Here is a 19,308-nt window from a genome sequence, read left to right as displayed (position 1 = left end):
AGTGACATTATTATTTATGCTAACATTTCACACAATGTGTGACATGTTTATCTTTTATCCTTCCATACAAGTGTTAAATCTGACCATAAACAAAATGATGGCTCTGTGTGGCTTTATGACAGTAAGATGTGTTCTTTTTACTTGGTCTATACCTTTAAGGAAGTGGTTAGCATTATCTCTTAGTTCCCACTTTGATGACGAATTTGACGTGGCACTGAGCTGGAGAAGCCGCGCCTCCACGAAGCTCTCTGCCATGATTGACATGTAAACGGACACACCCACGAAGGTGAGCATTTCAGCGTCCTGTGTGTCCGATATATGTACTGGCGAATGCCCAGCCCCCACGCTCTGTCTCGTGTGGGTGGGAGGAAGGTGGGCTGTCCTCTGTCCCTACGTCACCATGCGGGGAGGAGGAAGTCATTGTCCCGTCTATAGACACGCCCATTCATAAATATGCATAAGTAGGCCACAAATCAGCCTGTTTGTGTAGAGTTGCTCAAAAAGTGACTTGTCTGCGATTTTTACATTTAAAACCAGGCACTTTCTCAACCCCAGTAGTCAGCCAACCACCAGGGGGTGAACACATGATTAAGGCTTCAATTATGCTGTTTTTCACCCATCTCCAATGTTCTAAGAACCCCAAAAACGTGGCATTTGAAGTTTATTTTCCCAAACTCGCCTATTTTATGTAGTTTTAGCCTACTGAAAAGTCTTTTTAAGAGCACTCCTAATGTTTTTTGGGCATTCATTCATATGCATATGTAAACACATACACGCTACTTCAACGTGTGCATTTATCACAGCAGCAGCAGTAAATCATTAAGAGTCTTCCTTCTCCTCCTCACCTTACAGGAATCGTCCATTTAAGACGTTAGTCCATTGTTTTGTCTGACTGCTGTGTTGCATTTGGTCCCAAACATGTCAGATCATCCCATAAAAAGTTAATATGAGGTGGTATAACGGCTACTAAAAGTGAAACTGATTGTGAGCGCTCTTCATTTTATCTATATACTGAACGTAAAGATATTAACTGTGATATTAACTGTAATATTAACCCTTGCTATGTTTGTTTGACCTGTGAGGTAGTCTGAGAGGGAGGAGCTCATATTCTTATAGGGTAGGAGGAGCCAGGATTATCAGGAGAAGGAGTTTCCGCAATGTGACGTCATAACACAAGAAAAATCCAACTTGCCCATTTTTAAATAATGTGGAATAGCAAGGGAAGGAGGAAACAGAACTTTTTCAACTTTGGGCCTCTGAATGAGGCTAAAGGGATGTATATCACTGTAGCAAAACCATTATGAAGGGATTTTTTCTGGTTTTGCTTTAGGTAAGGCAACTATAAAATACGTCTGCAGCACTTGTTTTAAGTGGTTGTCGTGTATTGAATAAAACCTCTTATTTGTGAGCTGGGTTGGCACTTTTATATGAATCATAACCCCTCCCATAAATGTTAAAACCATCATGTCAAATCCATCACCTGCATCTCAACAGGATTTACAGCTCAGGAACAGCACATAAACAAACAACTCAATGCATATCACAAATAAGATCAAGGTTAAGCCATTTCCAATATCAAAGAATAAATGTAGGGTCATTGGGATCACAGCTGGAGTTACATCAGATCACACGCTGTTACCATGACAACACGTGCTCAGAGAGCAGGATCTTACAGCAAGCATAGATACAGTATTATCCTCATAATTCATACCAAAAGCAGCAATCTAATGCAAGATATTTATTAAAGTAGTCTGGTTTGCTAAACAAAAGATACACTGAACATTGATTTTTTTTAATTCTTTAATATTTGTTAAAAATATACCTCATGATGCTCAAATGTTGCGACAAGTAACAGAAATATGTTTTCTATATTGATACAAGTGTTGTTAGATTTATTTATTTTTTGCAAATAAAACAGTTGTATGCAGATGAATGCATATGAGTTATTAAACTCTACGTACAGTATATGTGTACTGTTGAGCCTATTGAATAGGTCTTTGTTCATCCTGTGAATAATGGCGATTGGTTGGTTTGATGGTAGTTAATGAATCACTACAGTGTTATTTAGTTATAATACAGTACTAAAAACATGGAACACTAGCAATTATTTAATTCTGAATTCATTTTGGAATAAACCAGCCACTTAATTCGGATTTAAGTTTAATTCGGAATTACATTTGCATTCGGAATTAAGGGTTTACAAGGTCAGTTTAAAGAGGATTTCACTTTTGTTATTAATTAAGCAGGAATTAAAGCTCCCATGTAAACGTGGCCATTGTGCATCAGTGTTTTCTTATTTGCAATTACAATGAGAAATAATATGTTGGAGATGTTCTGTTTTGAGCTCACTGGCATGTTTCCAGTCATAGTAAACCCCAGGAACAAATGGTGAAGTTTCCTTGTTTCTTCCCATATATTACAGGCAAAACGAAACACGCACGCACGCACACACACACACACACACACACACACATACACACACACAGCCTTTAGATGGCCAGGAACATAGCCATTCTCTGGGCACACACTCCCTCATTGCTCATTTTTCAGCAATTCTTGTTTTTCTGGATGTTTCGTCCAGGGTTGAGGTCAATCACATTTTTCAGTTACATTTAAGTTTTCAATTACCCATGTTCATTTACCATTACAGTGACCGGAATTTGTTCCAATTACAATTACATTTTTTTATCCTCATAAAGTCAATTACGATTACGTTCTCAATTACTAAACTTTGAATACAATAAATCACGATTACTGAGCCTGAAATAAATAACCGAATTAAAGTTAACCTTCCTCTTGTGTTAGCTTTCTGTTAGCATCTCTTATGATAACTGATCCTAAATCAGCTGTAAAATACACTAAATACAAATATCTACTGTATCATCTAATTTCTTTCCTATCTCTTGGTTACCTTGTTACTAGGGATGTGTATTGCCTGGCATTTGGTGATACGATTACAAATATTTTTTTAATATATGACTGAAGAAAAACTAATCTGTAAATTTGTACACCTTGAGAACATTATGTATGAAACATATTTTATTGGCATATTTTACACTCAAAACATTGGCTTTAACATGCCATGTGCCAACAACTTAAAATGAAAAAATAACATACAATCTGCCTGTGGCTTTTAAACCAACTTTGACTTTAGTGCAACATGACTTTAGTGCAACTTAACTAAGGTATATGCCTAGAACAGGGGTCTGCAACCTTTACTCTCAAAGGAGCCACTTTGCCTCATCTCGCCTGGATTAAAATCCTTCCGGAGCCAAAAAAATACGTTCTCAATGAAGACAATACAGTGTATAAAATTCTATACAGTTAAAATAAAATCTAATCATTTTATAAGTTAATGGATTTGAAGGGCTACATAAAATAACTTGAATTTGAGAACACATGATCATGCGATGTCACATTTTTAATTTCTTGCAACATATCAAGCATGCATATTAAGCCGGCATGTTGGCAATTAAATAAATCATTCACCACTCTTTTTGTTATTTTAGTTATCTTTACAGGGATTTTAAACTTAAGGTTAACCACAGGTGCAGGACAGTTGGTGCTCTGTAGATGTTTCAGAGGTGAAGTAGGAATTTGGCAGAGTTATTGGACAATGTGATCTATTGTTTTATCAGAGTTTTATTTGTAGTTAATGTCATTAATCATCAATACCCTCTTTAAGAACAATTCATTGTTTTAATATTTTTAAAGCTACAGGGAGCCATTGCAAAAGAGTCAAAGAGCCACATGAGGCTCCAGAGCCGCAGGTTGCAGACCCCTCGCCAAGAACAACAAATAAATGCAGAAAGTTAGTATTTTCTTTTTAGATTTTATGGAAAAAAACACAAGCTGGTCAACATGCCCAGGTTTATATATCACCGAAACGTCTTTTTTTTTTTCAACACCTCTACTTGTTACACTTTCTAATCAATGAACATATAGGTTTTAATAGTTTTGGTGTGGGCGTCTGAGCCTTTTTTGTGTCAGTATACCCCTCGATTTCAATTTTTTTTAAAGGTAAAATGTGGGAAAGCTTGATATCAAACAAATTTTAATAATTGTTAACTACATATGGTTCCCCAGTTTTGCGTTTCAATTATAATTGACAATTTTTATATAATTTTCATGGCAATTACAATAAAAAAGTCAATTATCTAAACTCAATTGCAATTTAATTACGATTATTACCCTGTTTCCGTCCCACAATCCACTTTTCTGTTTTGACTCCATCGTCTCGACACGGCTGCAGTAGCTTCAGACTAAAATGACCACGTTTATGTGGGAATGGCTTTCACGTTTTTATTATTATTGTTTTGTTGTTAAATGGATGCATATGATCTATTTTATTAGTTCCAACCATCAACTGGCATATTTATTCAGTCACTATTCACAGTATCTACATTGTCTTGAGAAGCCACTCTAATGTTCTCTTATTCTTACCCCTACAGGCTTGTTACTAATAGCTCCCATTCTGATGGCCCCAACATCTGCTAGCATGTGCACCCCCTTAAGGACGCTCAACAACAGCCTCAGCTACAGGCGACGGTACATGGTGAGACAACAATATCTTTTTTTTTTTTTTAATATTGTTTGAAAGAAAATAACCAAACACACCTTCATTGATTATTCATCTACTGTATCTCTGACAGATAGGCGCCTATTTGACCTAATCAAACAAGGTAGATACACAATTTGGTTTTTCCTTGAATTCTCAAATAGGATTTGAACAAGGCTTAAAAAAAAGAAAGATCTGTAATTTGTTAAAAATAATAATAATATGCCTCAAGTATGAGATAAATATCTTTCAACCTTTTGGGACATTAAAATCTTCATGAATGAATGCACAACAAAGGCATAAAAATAAATAAAAAACAGACATTTTGAAAAAATTTAATTGAAGTCCAAATTTGCTGTGACTCTGACTCATCTTAGAAAAGAAAATCAACAACATGAGTCCCTGTAACTGACTGGATTTAGGTTGTTCCCAGATTCCGTCAGCGTTTCTTCCCTTAATGGTTTGTTCAAAATGGACCCTATTCTCCAGTCTGGACTTTAGAGCTTTTTTACACGCCTGCAGTTATGTGCCTCTCTCCTGTGCGTATTCTCTGGTCCAGGCTCCTGACACGCCCACCGCGGGCAAATCAACCAAAAGCGCGTAGTCTGTGAATGAAGGAGGTCTGAAGCAAAGGAGGCGGACTGGGCCATGATGTCATTATTTTTGGGCTGTCTAGAAATCACAGAACATAGAGTTTTCCCAATGCTTGTAAATGTCATTGAAATCTGTGCAAATGATAAAGCGCACTTTTAATTTGAAACACCTTCGTTGATTAACAAAGGTTGATTTGATCAGATTACTGTAGGGTGAAGATCGAACACATTTTTCTTTCTGAGCCACAGTTTTCTCCTCATATTAACACCAGATTAAGGTTTGATTGTGTGGAAAGTCTGCTTCTATTAACTTCTTACATTCCTGCATTAAGAAATGATCAGCGTGCATTAGTCATCACCCTCTGTCATCAATGTTTCACTTGTTATTTACTCTTGTAGTTGATCAAACTGTGGCTGTATGTTATACACAGTGTTAAATAGCCTCATCAGTCTGACGTCTGTCAGAGTTTCCTTGTAAACGAGCTGTAGCAGCCGACGCGTGCACCTCTGCACACAAACAGCTGATCAGATATGCGACGCACCGCCTTCCAGGACAAGGAGTGGACGGCACGTATAAAATATAATTAAATGTAACACATTTTGTCCTGTTTAGAACTGGTAAATGTGAACATATTAGAAATGCTGATGGTCAATCCTTTGGCTTGCTCGTGTGACTCCCCCTACTCCCGTGACTGCACGACATTGTCAGTTTGGATAGATTATTTCCAGGAGTTTTTTCACACAGTCCGTGTGGCTTCAATTGTAATAAGTCCATACTTCCAGTGCAATATAATGATTCACCTCATTGGGGCGCTGCACTTATCCCAGGTACAGAAGCGTGTAGGAGGATGAGAACTTAAGCAGATGGGAGAATACGCGCAAGGCCAGATTTGAATGGGAACGCCCACATTTCAGGTTCGCTCCCCCCAGAGTGCGTAACTGGGATGGAGGCGCACAGTGACTGACTTAAGTACAGGGGGAGAATAGCACGCAGCCAAAAACAGCGCTGCTGCGTGGCTTTTTGGACTTACGCGCATGGGAGAGTAGAGCCCTATGTAAATGATTGGTTGTGGGTATTTTTCTTGACATTGAGCAGTTACCAGGAATACCATGATATTTTAACCATATTAATATGTTCACTGAAATGATTCACTGCTTTGAAGTTGAAGCTGATACTCGCACTACTGTTTGAGTATGTGTAGACCAGACACTGGTTAGTTTGCATAGTTTCACTTTTTAACCTCTTCATCCCCAACTGTCTCGCCGGGGGCAGCTTCAGCTTCCGCGACTCTCACGGGTCTAAATGTTGTAAAGAATTATCCTAATCCTAAGCAACTCAGCTAAAACGGTAGCCAACACAAAGTCAGAACCAAAGACTTCAGCAAACACACCAGGCTATTATGGTCAGAGAGGCAAAAGTCGACAACTCTGTAAGCTTGGTCTTTTTTAGTCACATTTTTTGTACAAAAACATGTGTATCTTTGGCCAAATGCTTATTATTATCACCAAACTTGCTACAATTAATGTTCATACATTAGTTCAATTATTTCTGCTTGTATAGCCTTCGCTAATGAGAATTGGTTTTATATTTGATATAAATCTCCAGTTTTTTTCTGTTTTTAAAACATGATTTATCGTCACTCAGTTTTATATATATTTCCAAAATTTCCATTACTCATTAAGGGTCCTACTTCAATCTGAACAAAAATTTGCCATGTAGGTCATGTAGTAGCTTAGAAAAGCGTTATTTGTCGTGTATGGGATTTTTGAAGAAAAGTTTCTGGGGCTTAAGAGGTTGTGTAATTTAAAACAGTATTTTTTTGCACCTGCCATTCTGTATGTTTCAGTAAAAAAAAAAATCCCTGATCAGATGGTACAGATGTTGAGAAGTGAACTTGTGGCAAAAGGATACCGAAGATGAGTTCTGATAAACATTGCATTTTAAAAATAAAATGCTGATTCTTTAATTATTTCTTTCTACAGAAGCACTACTTTCCCATCAACTACACTGTCAGAGTTCATCACGAGGAGATATTTAAACTGTCAAACATCAGCAAAATGGTAAGAACCATTTTAATTAGTTTACCTGGAGCTTGAAATAGTGACATGATCTTGTTTCTCCTTGTTAGAATTATTAGCAGTCTTGAATATGTTACTTTTTCCTTTGAATAGTGTTTAGATGAGGATGGTGTGGATGAGCTGGTCTTACAAAGGCTATGGTTTCAAGTTAACCAAGGCGTCTTGAAAAAGGTAGGACAAGCTGTCACTTGTAGATCGTTGTGTCAAAAAAAAAAAAAAAAAAAACCTTGCACTTTTTATAACAAAAAGTACATTTTGGTTGGATTTTGACTGCACCCGACATGTTCAAGTGCAATTGACATTATATTTGGCAACGTGTCTTAACATTTCAGATGGTTGCAATTTCCTTCAACCATTTATGGGTTTGTTTTTTTAAACTTCAACTGTTGCATGTGATTTACTCACATTTGCAATGCAGATTATAACAATATTAACTTTGCTATATGTCAGTCAAGAATGTCTTACACTAACACATGCAAACAAATCTGAACCTAACCAGAAGAAACACCACATTGGAGAATATCTTTAAAACAGTTAAAGCTGTGGAAAACATAAAAAGAAAATAACAGATGAAGTCAGTAGGAGATAAACAGATGTAACAGTACAGGAGTTAAGTGGTCACGTTTTTAGTCCCAGTTATAAAAAATAGGCCGCTGCATTTTGGACGACCTGGAGGCGGTTGAGCTTAAAACGTAAATGATCATGGTTCTATGATTCGGATCACTGATCCAATTAACTGCCAATATCTGGCAAAGAAGAGATTTGGTGCTTGATGTAGGTTTTTGCTCTTGTTTCTTTTTTTTTTAAATTAAGTTTACTTGAGCAGGAAATATCTGTTCACTCCGTTGCCTTTAGTTTTGCTAATGTCTCTGCCTTGAACATTGCTGCTGTCTGTGTCTGAAGCCGACAGTTAAAAGCTGCCAGTGAAATATGGTAAATAAATGTGCAAAACAGTCCTGAGCCGCTCAAGTTGTTCATTCATTAGAGGCAAACATGTTAAATAGATTACTTAATAAATTATATTTTGTAGACGCAATCCTCATTGCTCAGGGTTATCAGATCAGTTTCACAGGTTTTTATTCACATTAGAAATCAGACCCATAGTGTGCAAAGAAATAGTACAAAAGCCAACAGGTTCAAGCACCGGTCTGAAGGTTAGAATTTAAACATGAAGCGAACTTATTGGGTTCCCATAAAAATCGCCTGTAATCGGATCTGTAGTCAACACCCTCAGGCCTGGAGATGGTTTAAAATGTTCTGGAAGTGTTTTAGCATCATCTGCATCAAACTATTGTTTCCAAAATGTTCCAAAATTCTCAAAACACATTGCAATTTACACCAACAATGTTTTTGAAACATGAATTAATCTAATCTAGCGTTTCACGGGACATTGCCTTTGTGAACTACATAATGTCAGGAACATTTCTGGATAAAGCATCAACATCTAATAACAAAATGGCGATTCTATAGACAAATTTCATATAAGACCTGCTGCTCCCATCCCATCACGGTCACACAAATACTCTACCAGCAACAGACTAGACGTCATCAAATTATACACAATGGCATTTTGTTGCCTCAAGGTACTAAATACGACACATACGCACATGACCTGACTTCATTTTATCACTTGTATAAAATGTTTATTCTTCTCAAAGCAAGTAGATACAATCTACATAATAACTATAAAACTGCTCAGTTTTTCAGTTTTCACCACAACTTTAGAGCTGTCCTAACTGAAGGTAAAAAATAATTTCAGATTATCCAGGTTTTGCCAAAGAGACATCCTTCGCGTTCCTACACTGCTGAGTTGGAAAGACGCTTCAAGGATGCTGAGGGTGTGTTTGTGCTTTCACATCCTGCTGAGGTGAGTTAGAGAGCACACGCACATCTGTACTAAAACTATATTTACATCACTGTCGATAGTAAAACTCAAAAGACGAGACAATTAAAGACAACATACCAGCTGACATGGTCGTGTTGGTCCCTCGTGCACAAAAGGCACACCCAAGTTAGTCTCATAAATGTTCAGTCACGCTAAGATCAGGAACGCTGGCGGGCCGTTGCATTCTCTCCACTCCCAAGTATTCTCTGAAACATCAGTTGGATCATCCCAGCATCTTTTTGCATTTGAATTGGCAACAATATCAAGCCTGGCTTTTCCACTGAGAAAACAAGAGTCAGAACCATAACCAAAACAAGGATCACTTTGACAAAGAAAGTTTAAGAAATATTTGAATGTCACATCCTGCAACTCCCACAGAAGCTTGTTCTTTTACAAAAATGTGGCACATTTGAAAAAAAAAAAAAAGATGAGAATATTAGGGAGAGGGAAGTATGGGCATCACTGCTAAGGATGCTGCCCCAGCGACATCACTATGGATAAATAGATATTAGTCAAGAGCCGTGTTTGGAACGTTACTTTAAAAAAGTATTTAGTTATAGTTACTCACGACTTGTTCCAAAAAGTAACTGAGTTAGTAACTGAATTACTCTATAATAAAAGTAACTCATTGCCAAGAAAAGTAACTATTTGCGTTACTATTAAAAAAAAGTTGCTATATGTCAAAGAATTCAGATTTTTTAAGATGCATGTGTCATTTTCAGGTGCTTCATTAAATTTGAGTTGCTTACAACAGATGTGGACAAAGGCTTCACTCCTGGATATAATGTACACTTCACATACACGTTCTTGCCTTTGACCACAATTAATTTATAGTAGTGTTTGTATCGCCACCTTAAAAATGACATTTGTGCGCTGGCACATGTGTAAAAACACTGGCTCTGATTGGCTACTATGAAACATAACGCTGCCAATCGTAATCGCTCGCCTTGTTTTTAACCCACCTCCTCACTACAGCCGCGTATGAAGCCAGATGTGCTTTCGGATTAACAGTTTATTCAATCAATGCATGTAACGCACCTCATTTAACGTTCAGTAATGATAACGGCGTTGTAACGGTGTAAAAAGTAATTAGTTAGATTACCCCGTTACTGAAAAAAAAACCGCTGTTACCTAACGCTGTTATTTTAAATGCCGTTATTCCAAACACTGGTCAAGAGGCAATTACAGCATTTAACACACATGCACACACAAGCAAAAACACATATGCTCAAGTATTGCGATGGCACTTAAGGAGTGGATATGGCAACATTATGCATCTAACCATTAATGCAACCAAGAAGACCAACAAAGTAAAGTTTACACAAATGACTGCTGTGTACCAACTGGCCAATTTCAAAAACCAAACTAAGCAGAATTATAAGGAATGGCTAAAAGTGTTTAAATGGGCCCTCTGCATTCTGCTGGTTAAACAAATGTGGCCCCAAATGAGTAGAAGATCTGTGCTTAAAATAAAGTCTTTCATGAAGCCATAATCCTCGTATTGCCTTTTAAAGATTAGCCTTATGTACAGTTAAAGAGACAGGGGGCCGCTAACTCAAATGGCACGCCCCCTGTCATCATGATTTGATGACATCATCTGAGCGAACTACCTCTACTCTCACTACCAAGTCCATTGTGTGAAATTCTCTTGAGTGAAAAACAAACCTTACCATTCTAAACCTGTTTTGATCTATTGTACAAAAAAGTTGAATAGATGCAATTTTAAACCAAATGTTTAATTGCTTTAATTAATTTAACTTACTAAATCAATCTCCATCTGTTTGTTTGCAGGTATTCTATCAAGAGCTGCCTGAAACAATCCAGGACATTTGGGACCGGTTAACAGAAGAGCCTGAGAGGATGGTGGACACTAGCTGGGGTTACGCTTTTCCAAAATCACTTTTGGACAACCTCTGCCACACAATGTACTGTCTCTTTCACGAATGCTTTAGCAACACAGAAGATCAACAGGACTGTGAGTACAACTCAATAGATGGGAAAATATTCTTTAAAACTCATTACAGTTTAAAACATTACAAGGAAATTTACTTGGTGGTTAGACTTAGACTTTCTTTATTGTCATTCAAACTTGAACTTTACAGTACAGATAATAACAAAACTTTGTTGCTTTGGCTCGTATATATATATACATATATATATATACATATATATATATACATATATATATATATACATATATATATACATATATATATATACATATATATATACATATATATATATATGTATACAGTATATACCTAATACGCAATTGACCTTATATTTCTTTAGCTTTAGCATTCCTTAGTTGTAAAGTCAATATTAGGAGTTTAGACGAGTTAGGCTTTCAGTTGAAATAGTCCATAGAATTTTTTAGCTTGCCATAATACTCACATTATGTATTTTCTATCATCCATGGGTAGTGAAAATGTTCTCAAGTAGCCACACACAAAACATGCAACAAATGATTATTTGCTTGCTCAACAAAATTATAATGTATTTGGCTAAAGTGTTGTAGATTTACTAGTATTAGCCAATCTGTTCTGTTTGACCCTAAAATAATTGATGAAATTATTATGTATTCATTGTTGTTGTCAACCCCAGACAGTGGTTAAGTATGGTTGACTCAACTCAACTTTATTTATATTGTGCAGAATACAATAAAGTCATCTCAAAGCGCTTAACAATATAAAATTCATAGTAAGAAAGAAAGAGCCCAACAAGATCCAAATGAAGAGACCCACACTTAATCAATCAGTTATAGTAATACAGTATATATGATGACTGACAGCCAGGTTAAGTAAAAAAAGAGCAAAAAACACATAGACTTGTTAGTGAATGTGCTGTATCAGGATGATGATGATGATGATGTATTGGAAGCAGAAGAAATAATCAAACATGATAAACTCAAAGTGCTGAAGAGATGGTGTCAGCCTCCACACACAACTTATGGCAGTTTGTTGCATTTAAGGATAGATATAACCACCAATTGGCATTATTATCTTTAAATGATAAGATTAAAGTCTTGAATCCTCCTCTTCTTCTTGATTTATGAAGTTGTTAGTGGGTGGTATTGTTTTGTTTAATTGAAAAGAACAAAGTAAAACCTTCAAATATATGTCTGAATTATTGAAATAACGCCAGTAAAAACCTCTTTAAGCCAGAAAGCACATTTTAATAACATGTCCAAAAACAGGGTTAGCATTAATGCTCCCACAGGGTGAACATGTTGTACTCTAACATAAAAAGCACTCATTAAGAGTTTTCACTTACATCATGACCACCTTGTGAGAAAACAACAAAAAGGCTGACTATAAATTAATGTTTCCATGCTTTTCGTCCCTTGAGAATACTTTGGATTATTCTAAAGAATATGAAATTTGCTAAGGTGACACATAAAGCTGGAGGCTGGGATTCGTTTGTTAGCTTGTCCTAGCAAAAACAAAACACAGCGCAAACAGACAATCCTAGAGAATTGTAACACTTTCAATGATCTGCATGATCAGCTTTTTTTCTCTGATGTAAGAAAATACTGATGTTTTCCTGGACTTGCCAACAAGTGAAATCATCAGAAAAGAGTAGAGCACAACATTCAAGGTTCCCATGACATTTGCCAACACAGACCTGGGAGCTGTAAAATGTTTGGGTATATATCTACCCCATTGTCAGTGACTCTGACTCATGTGTTTACTTTCTCTTAACTCTATTATTTAGGCAGTAAAAGCACTTATGAGGAATGTGATGTGAGGTCTCAAACATTCTCGCGATCTCGAGTGCCACCTCTTCATTTGGCTATTTTATTATGGTTTTTAGTAGTCCTCCTTCTACCATGCCCTTACAAAACAGGCACGTGAATTTCTTTGCCGTTGCCTTGTGAATCCCGAATTGGTTTGCTACCAGGCGATACTCAGCACAACTACCAAGTCGCGAGAGGACAGAGGCCATACGCATCTTTAGGAGGATGGTTTCACGGACACAGGAATCATCGGGGGACATGAAACCCTGAACCAAGTGAATATGTCATGCGGAATTAACGTGTTTTCCGTGTAAACCTCAATTCGGGATACTATTCCCATGTAAACACGAAGCAGAACACTTAAATTACAAATGACTTAATTTGGAATTATAAAACATGCCATTGAGACTTAAATCTCTTTTCAAACAAGGTTTGCAGGAATTTTTTATCTCCCGTGTTTCAACTGTCAAGTGCTAGTCGTCGTCAGAGGAGTTCTGCTGAGATTAATTTTGTCTTCTTTTTGAACAGTATGTTAAGTTGAGGTTTTGTTTATTCAGACAAGGTTTTTCAGTCTAGTGAAACTTCAATGGGGAACATCAAAGGCAATCAGCAGAACACCTCTGGCGAAGACTGGCAGTTGACAGTCGAAACATGTCGGTAGACAAACGTTTCTTGTCTTGTCTGAATTCACAAAACCCCAACTTGACATAATCTTGCTGGACCTATTAAATCTCTTTTTCAACAGAGATCTGGAAGAGAGTTTGCAATATTTAAGTTTTTACAATATAGAAATTGCTGCACTCACTTTGCACTGACTGAATGTTGCTAAAAGATGAAGACAGTTATGTTCACTGATTGATGCTGTAGATTTTTACTTCATGTGAGAAACACAATGTAAATGCCTTTAAATGACAAATAGTATTTATAGCTATCACATCATCTTTTTATGTCAACATACAAGAAACTGTGCCACGGTGAATCCTAAGCAGAAAACGAATTTGTCCCATTTGCAGAGAACGTTTTACTTTAATTGTATTTGTAGCTCGACTTTCCATTAAACATCCTGAATATGTTACATTTTGGCAGAGCTTTGTTAGGGATGCGCCTTTTCAGTTGTTATACTAAGAATGAGGACTTAAACAACAAATCTGGCCTTGTATTCTTATGATAAAGTCATGATAGACAGAAAAATGTTTAATGTTTTTGGAGGTCTTTGTAACATTGGGCCAAGTTGGTTTAGCTCGTGTATTGCTAAGAGCATGAACTGAATCAAGGACAGCTGTGAATAATTTAGAGGTAATTCTCAAAAGAAAATGTGTAGCGTAACAGAAGACTAACCTTTTCCATAAGATGTTTTCTTTATGGACAGAAATCAATATGCTTCATAATGTTTAAAACAATCATCAGAAATAAGTATTTAATGGTGATTATTTTTGTGTTGTTTTTCAGACTGTGGAAAGACACCCTGGAGAAAAGGCAGAAAGAAAGCTCTTCAGCCTGGAAGCTGAGGATCCAGCAGAGTGACTCTGTCCCTCTCTTTCTAATGGACTCAAGATCAACCTTTTTTATCCATTGGGGCAATTGATCCTTAAAGACAAAAACTAACTCCTGACTCTTGAACTGCACTAAGATTCTTCCAAATGCACCAAATATAACAAAGTCTAAAGGTGACACAGACCCTGGTTGCAGGTCAGGAAATTTCTATGGTTACCTAGTCTATCTGAAAGGCTTGGTCTGGTGGATCAACCCTCCAAAAAGTAGTTTTGATGGACAACTGTTTATGTCAACATACATTTTGCGTTGGAGAGCCATTGCCATGGACTTGGACGCTAAAATCTGGAAGTCTAGTTCTCCTCGAAGGACAACAGAAAAGACCAAAATTGGACAAATTCTGGATGCTTTGGTTTAGTTTTCCTTAAAAACTATATAAAGTACTGCTAGTATGCTGCAGTCCGTGAAAGTCCATTACTTTTCCCTCACTAACATGTATTTATTACTTTTCATGTTCATTATCCATCCCAGACAAACACTAACTATCGTCCCCCACTGGGAATGCAATGGGTTTTTTTTCGTTGTGTTGTTTTGGTGACAATGGCTGAATCTTTACTTTGCTTTTGAGCACAAGGAATGACCAAACGCATTTTAAATGTCTCAGCCAGATTTTCAGAGTGCCAAATCTGAATAATCACAAATGAATGACGCGTTTACAGGAAAATGTAGGACATGTGCTAAATATTTTATGCCTGACATTCTAATGACTCAGTGTTATCCATTTTATTTACCTGAGATACTTTTTCCCATTTTTGTTTAGTTTTTGTTTTTTTAATCTCCGTCAATGGTGTACCTGTGTTTATTTATTTCTTTCTTTTTTGTTACATCGAAAGTACTTCACGGATTTTGACAAAATTTTAACCAAAGATAGACTTTACGCCATGGAAGATTACATTGAATCTTGGATGGCATCCAGATCAATATACTGATTCTGGATCACTTTAAAAACTAAAAAGAAACACCTGGCTCTCATCATTGACAACATTTTTGAAATCATATCTTGATCCCTAATTGACAGATCTTTATGAAATTTGACTCAGTTATGTTGTTTTGGTTCCTAAACTACTCTGCCAAGTTTCATTCGGATCAGATCCGGATTGCGCATTTCATGGCAATTTTTTTTAAGGGTGCCCATACATTTGGACCTACTGTATGGTTATTAATGGGATTATACATTTCTTCCTAGCCTTTAAAGTGTGAGTGATCATAGTACCATGATCAGGATCACTCATCCAGAGAACTGCCAATATCTGGCAAAGAGGATATTTGGCGCTTGGCGGAGGTTTGAACCCTCCGAGTGCTCTTGATTTATTTTGTTTTTATCAAATGTGACACGCACATACAGTATTTTCCAAATAGAGGCTGCACTAAAATTGGATTGGTACAATGACCAATGACTAATTAAAGCAAAAAACTTGATTAACCTTTAAATACAAAAACAATTCCCAGGAGTTTAATATTGGGTTTCTATTGTATAAACAAATGCTTAACTTCAAATGCTGGTAGCATAAAGCCTCAATGAAACCACAGTTCTTAAACAGCCGTGCTTTGTGCAACATATCAATGTAAAGATTAGGTTGAGTTTAAACTATTGTGTAACGAGGTACACTGTAATTTTTTAATTTGATCGGATTAATACTTTTTGAGATATGTTTGTTGAAAGGACAGTTGCTAAGCTATGACGTGTCTTTTATTTTAGCATCCCACTGGAAGTTGCACATACAATCAGCAGGTGACCCAGTATGCAGGTGGAAAGCTCACCTATGATTAATGATATCATAAGTGATGTACTTTAAATTCATAGTATCTCATTGTGTCTTCTCCAATAGGTAAAACAATAATCATCAGTTACAGTCTTACTCCTCTTTGTCATGTTTTGCGTTTACTAAAGTTTAAAAATGGTGTTGTAATGGTTACAAGGCAAACACTCTTTTTGTCACGTTAAAATGTCATTATGCTGAACTGCTCTACAGGTGTATTTATTATTGTCAAGTGAAATTTTCATTTCATTTCATTTTTATATTGTGACTTGTGAATGTATGCAAAGAAAACCCAGGGATGGAATCTTAGCATTGTGCAAAACCGTGTAAAATTATACACTGAATATATAAAGAAAGGCCCTTGCCTTCTATACATACTAAAAGTCTCCTTTAATCTGACCTTGCTTATCATATGTAACATCATGCTTGTATTTTGTGATAATTCAATCATTCTAATGTTTTCCTCAAGAATTCCTTATTGTAAAAAGCAAGTCAGTATTTTCAACAGCAAACCATCAACAATGGGGATATAACTGAGAATATATGGAATAGAAGAACACTTTTTTTTTATGAACAAGGTAATGAGTTTTTATTTTTGGAAATATATAATTCTATGTGACAGTGCTTTTATGAATTAAATGCAAAATAAAATGCTATTTTTACCCCCATTTAACTTCTTCCTCTTTTTCTCCCATGTCTCGTATACCCTATTCACATAGGTGAAAGTAACAGATTACATGGACTCACATTACTGTTGCTTTTATTGGTTCTTGTACTTTTTTGAGTATTTTTCAAAATCAGTAATTTTACTCGTACTTAAAGCTGATATCCGGAGTTTCTGAGAAATCTATGTTTATGTATGATTCTTTTGAAAAATACCTAACTAGTCTTACTACGGTCTACTGCCATTGGTCATTCATATACATTAATGTATATAAGTCCCTCCTTCGTCCTTTAGACCCCTATACAAATGGAAATGATCGCTGAGTGCGCCCAGCCAATAGGCTTCGACTTCCTGTTTTTGAGACTGTCAATCAAAGTGAATGAGGAACTGTGCACGGAAGCAAGGCCACGCGTCACAACAGCAAACAGGTAAATATGATGTTGACGCTTACCTACCATTGACCTATATCAATGTGACCCGGTGCAACGTTGTTATGATCCGCGATGCAGAAAAGTAGAGGTGTGGCTTCTGGTAGTTTGGTAGAGGCAGTGGGAGGAAGTGAGGCTGTTTAGGGTGGGACATCGAGGCGTTTCTCAGAAACTCCGGATAGCAGCTTTAAAGCCACACGGCGGACTTTTTGACCGAAAGAGTTGACGCATATGAATTATTTTAAATGATTCCTCATGCTAATATACAGCACTCGACAGTATCAATGCTCAGAGCGAGGCTGCCCTTTTGAAATACCGCTCATGTAAGGTTGGAGAAGACAGACCGTCGTTGGCCAGGTCATGTGACCTGGAGAATGCCTGGAAAACGTTTACAGCAGTCACGTGACCACAGGCTCTGATAAACTCATGGAGCTAAGGCTTATGTTACTATTTTTCACTAACGCTGCGTTCACACCGGATGCGTCACCAAATGTCCGTACGATCAGATTACATACAAAGTCCGATCCACATGTCAAGTGCGTTGGCCGTGCGAGCGTGCTCCCGATTTTACGCACATCCAAAATATTGAACTCCTGCGACTGTTTTGCATGACGAAAGCCAATCAGAGTCTTTGTTGACGATGACATCAGGCCGTCAACACGGACACCGGTCTGTTCACCCATTCAATTATGGAGTAGAAGCAGCGTGTGACCACCTGGATCTGTATGACACGGCCTTTATAACAGGGACCAGACTAGGAAGGATTTGGCGTGGAGGGGAATCAGCGAGGAGGTGGTGGTAGCATGTAAAAGTTCTCTCTGTAGTTTTCATCTATGAAAGTCGGCACTGAGCTAGGATAGAATTCATTGCTAATCACACCAGCTTTTTTCACTGGTAGTTTATGTTTATGAGAGGAGAAAAAGGAGCACAGCTCCTCGCTTCAGCAGACAGTGAAACTCACACAGTTGGAAGTGTCGCTGGTGGGCGGGGCATCGCTTCAAACGTGCGTATGAAGTGAATGGGGACATTTTTTGATCCTGCGGACCCTGCGGTACGTTTCGTGCTGCAGATGCGTCCGGTGCCGCAGAAGACGCATACGGTGTGAACGTAGCATGAGTGGTGCTTTTTGGTCACTCCAGCACTTTATTGCTCCACTGATGTGATGACCAGGGAACTGTGTGTGTGTGTGTGTGTGTGTGTGTGTGTGTGTGTGTGTGTGTGTGTGTGTGTGTGTGTGTGTGTGTGTGTGTGTGTGTGTGTGTGTGTGTGTGTGTGTGTGTGTGTGTGTGTGTGTGTGGAAGCAGTGACAGAGGCTGTATGTTTACAGCACTTATCATAAATAGGTCCACTTTTACGATTTAAAATATCAACTTATGGAGTTACTAAAGGATGAGTTCACTCAGAATGTTGGCTTATTCAAGAAGTTAACCGCTTTAATTTTTCCCTGATAAATTGAGGAAGTGTTGTGCAGCCGGACAGCCCTTTGCTACAGCCGTCTGCACTGTAGCGGGAGGACACAGGAAGGGGCAGCTGCCTTGGTTCTACAGACAGTGAAGGGCGGGAGAGTTGTCAATTGAAGTCGCTTAAAAAGTTAAAATTTTTCAACTTTCAGCGGCTAGGTCGCACTTGACCGAGTTGCTCAAGTTCACACAAGTCACGTCGCTTGAGGGGGGATAACTTGAGGTTGCGTCATTTACATTGATTTGAATGTAATTAATTGCATACACAATCAAAAGACAAGGCAGGCTGGCCCGACTCACTGTTGATTTTTGCAACAGTCAGTTGTGGCCACAAGTTACAGGTCTAGCGCCCCTATTGGCTAAAAGTTACATGATGTCACTTTAAGTATATTTTAAAAGTAGTCATTTGTTACATTTCTACACCGAGCTGTGACTGAGTAAATTCTATTTTTTTTGTTTTAAAATGATCAACATCCAAGATTTTGTCTCTTTCTTTTTAATTTTATACATGAGATATTTACTGTATGCGAGGGAACCGTGGCAAGATTTATTACCAAAAATAAACTTTTACTTTGAGCGGCAGTGTTATCTGTC

At 37.4% G+C, this 19,308-nt stretch overlaps 1 protein-coding gene across 1 annotated transcript in view; it reads left to right on the top strand.

The window, feature by feature from the left end:
• il34 (interleukin 34) overlaps positions 1-14,582 on the top strand; it is a 51,051-nt gene extending 36,469 nt beyond the window's left edge. Inside the window, exons 3-8 of the mRNA XM_028450824.1 lie at positions 4,452-4,555; positions 7,135-7,212; positions 7,324-7,401; positions 8,990-9,097; positions 10,907-11,090; positions 14,301-14,582. Coding sequence (XP_028306625.1) covers positions 4,452-4,555; positions 7,135-7,212; positions 7,324-7,401; positions 8,990-9,097; positions 10,907-11,090; positions 14,301-14,359 — 611 coding nt within the window. The 3' untranslated portion in view covers positions 14,360-14,582. The remainder of the gene's footprint in view (positions 1-4,451; positions 4,556-7,134; positions 7,213-7,323; positions 7,402-8,989; positions 9,098-10,906; positions 11,091-14,300) is intronic.
• Positions 14,583-19,308: the final 4,726 nt, after the last annotated feature.

This window comes from Gouania willdenowi, chromosome 6 (genome assembly GCF_900634775.1).
Source record: "Gouania willdenowi chromosome 6, fGouWil2.1, whole genome shotgun sequence".
In the NCBI taxonomy this organism is placed as follows: Eukaryota; Metazoa; Chordata; class Actinopteri; order Blenniiformes; family Gobiesocidae; genus Gouania; species Gouania willdenowi.
The sequence above is the reverse complement of the archived record's forward strand: the minus strand, read 5'-3'. Positions and strand labels throughout refer to the sequence as shown.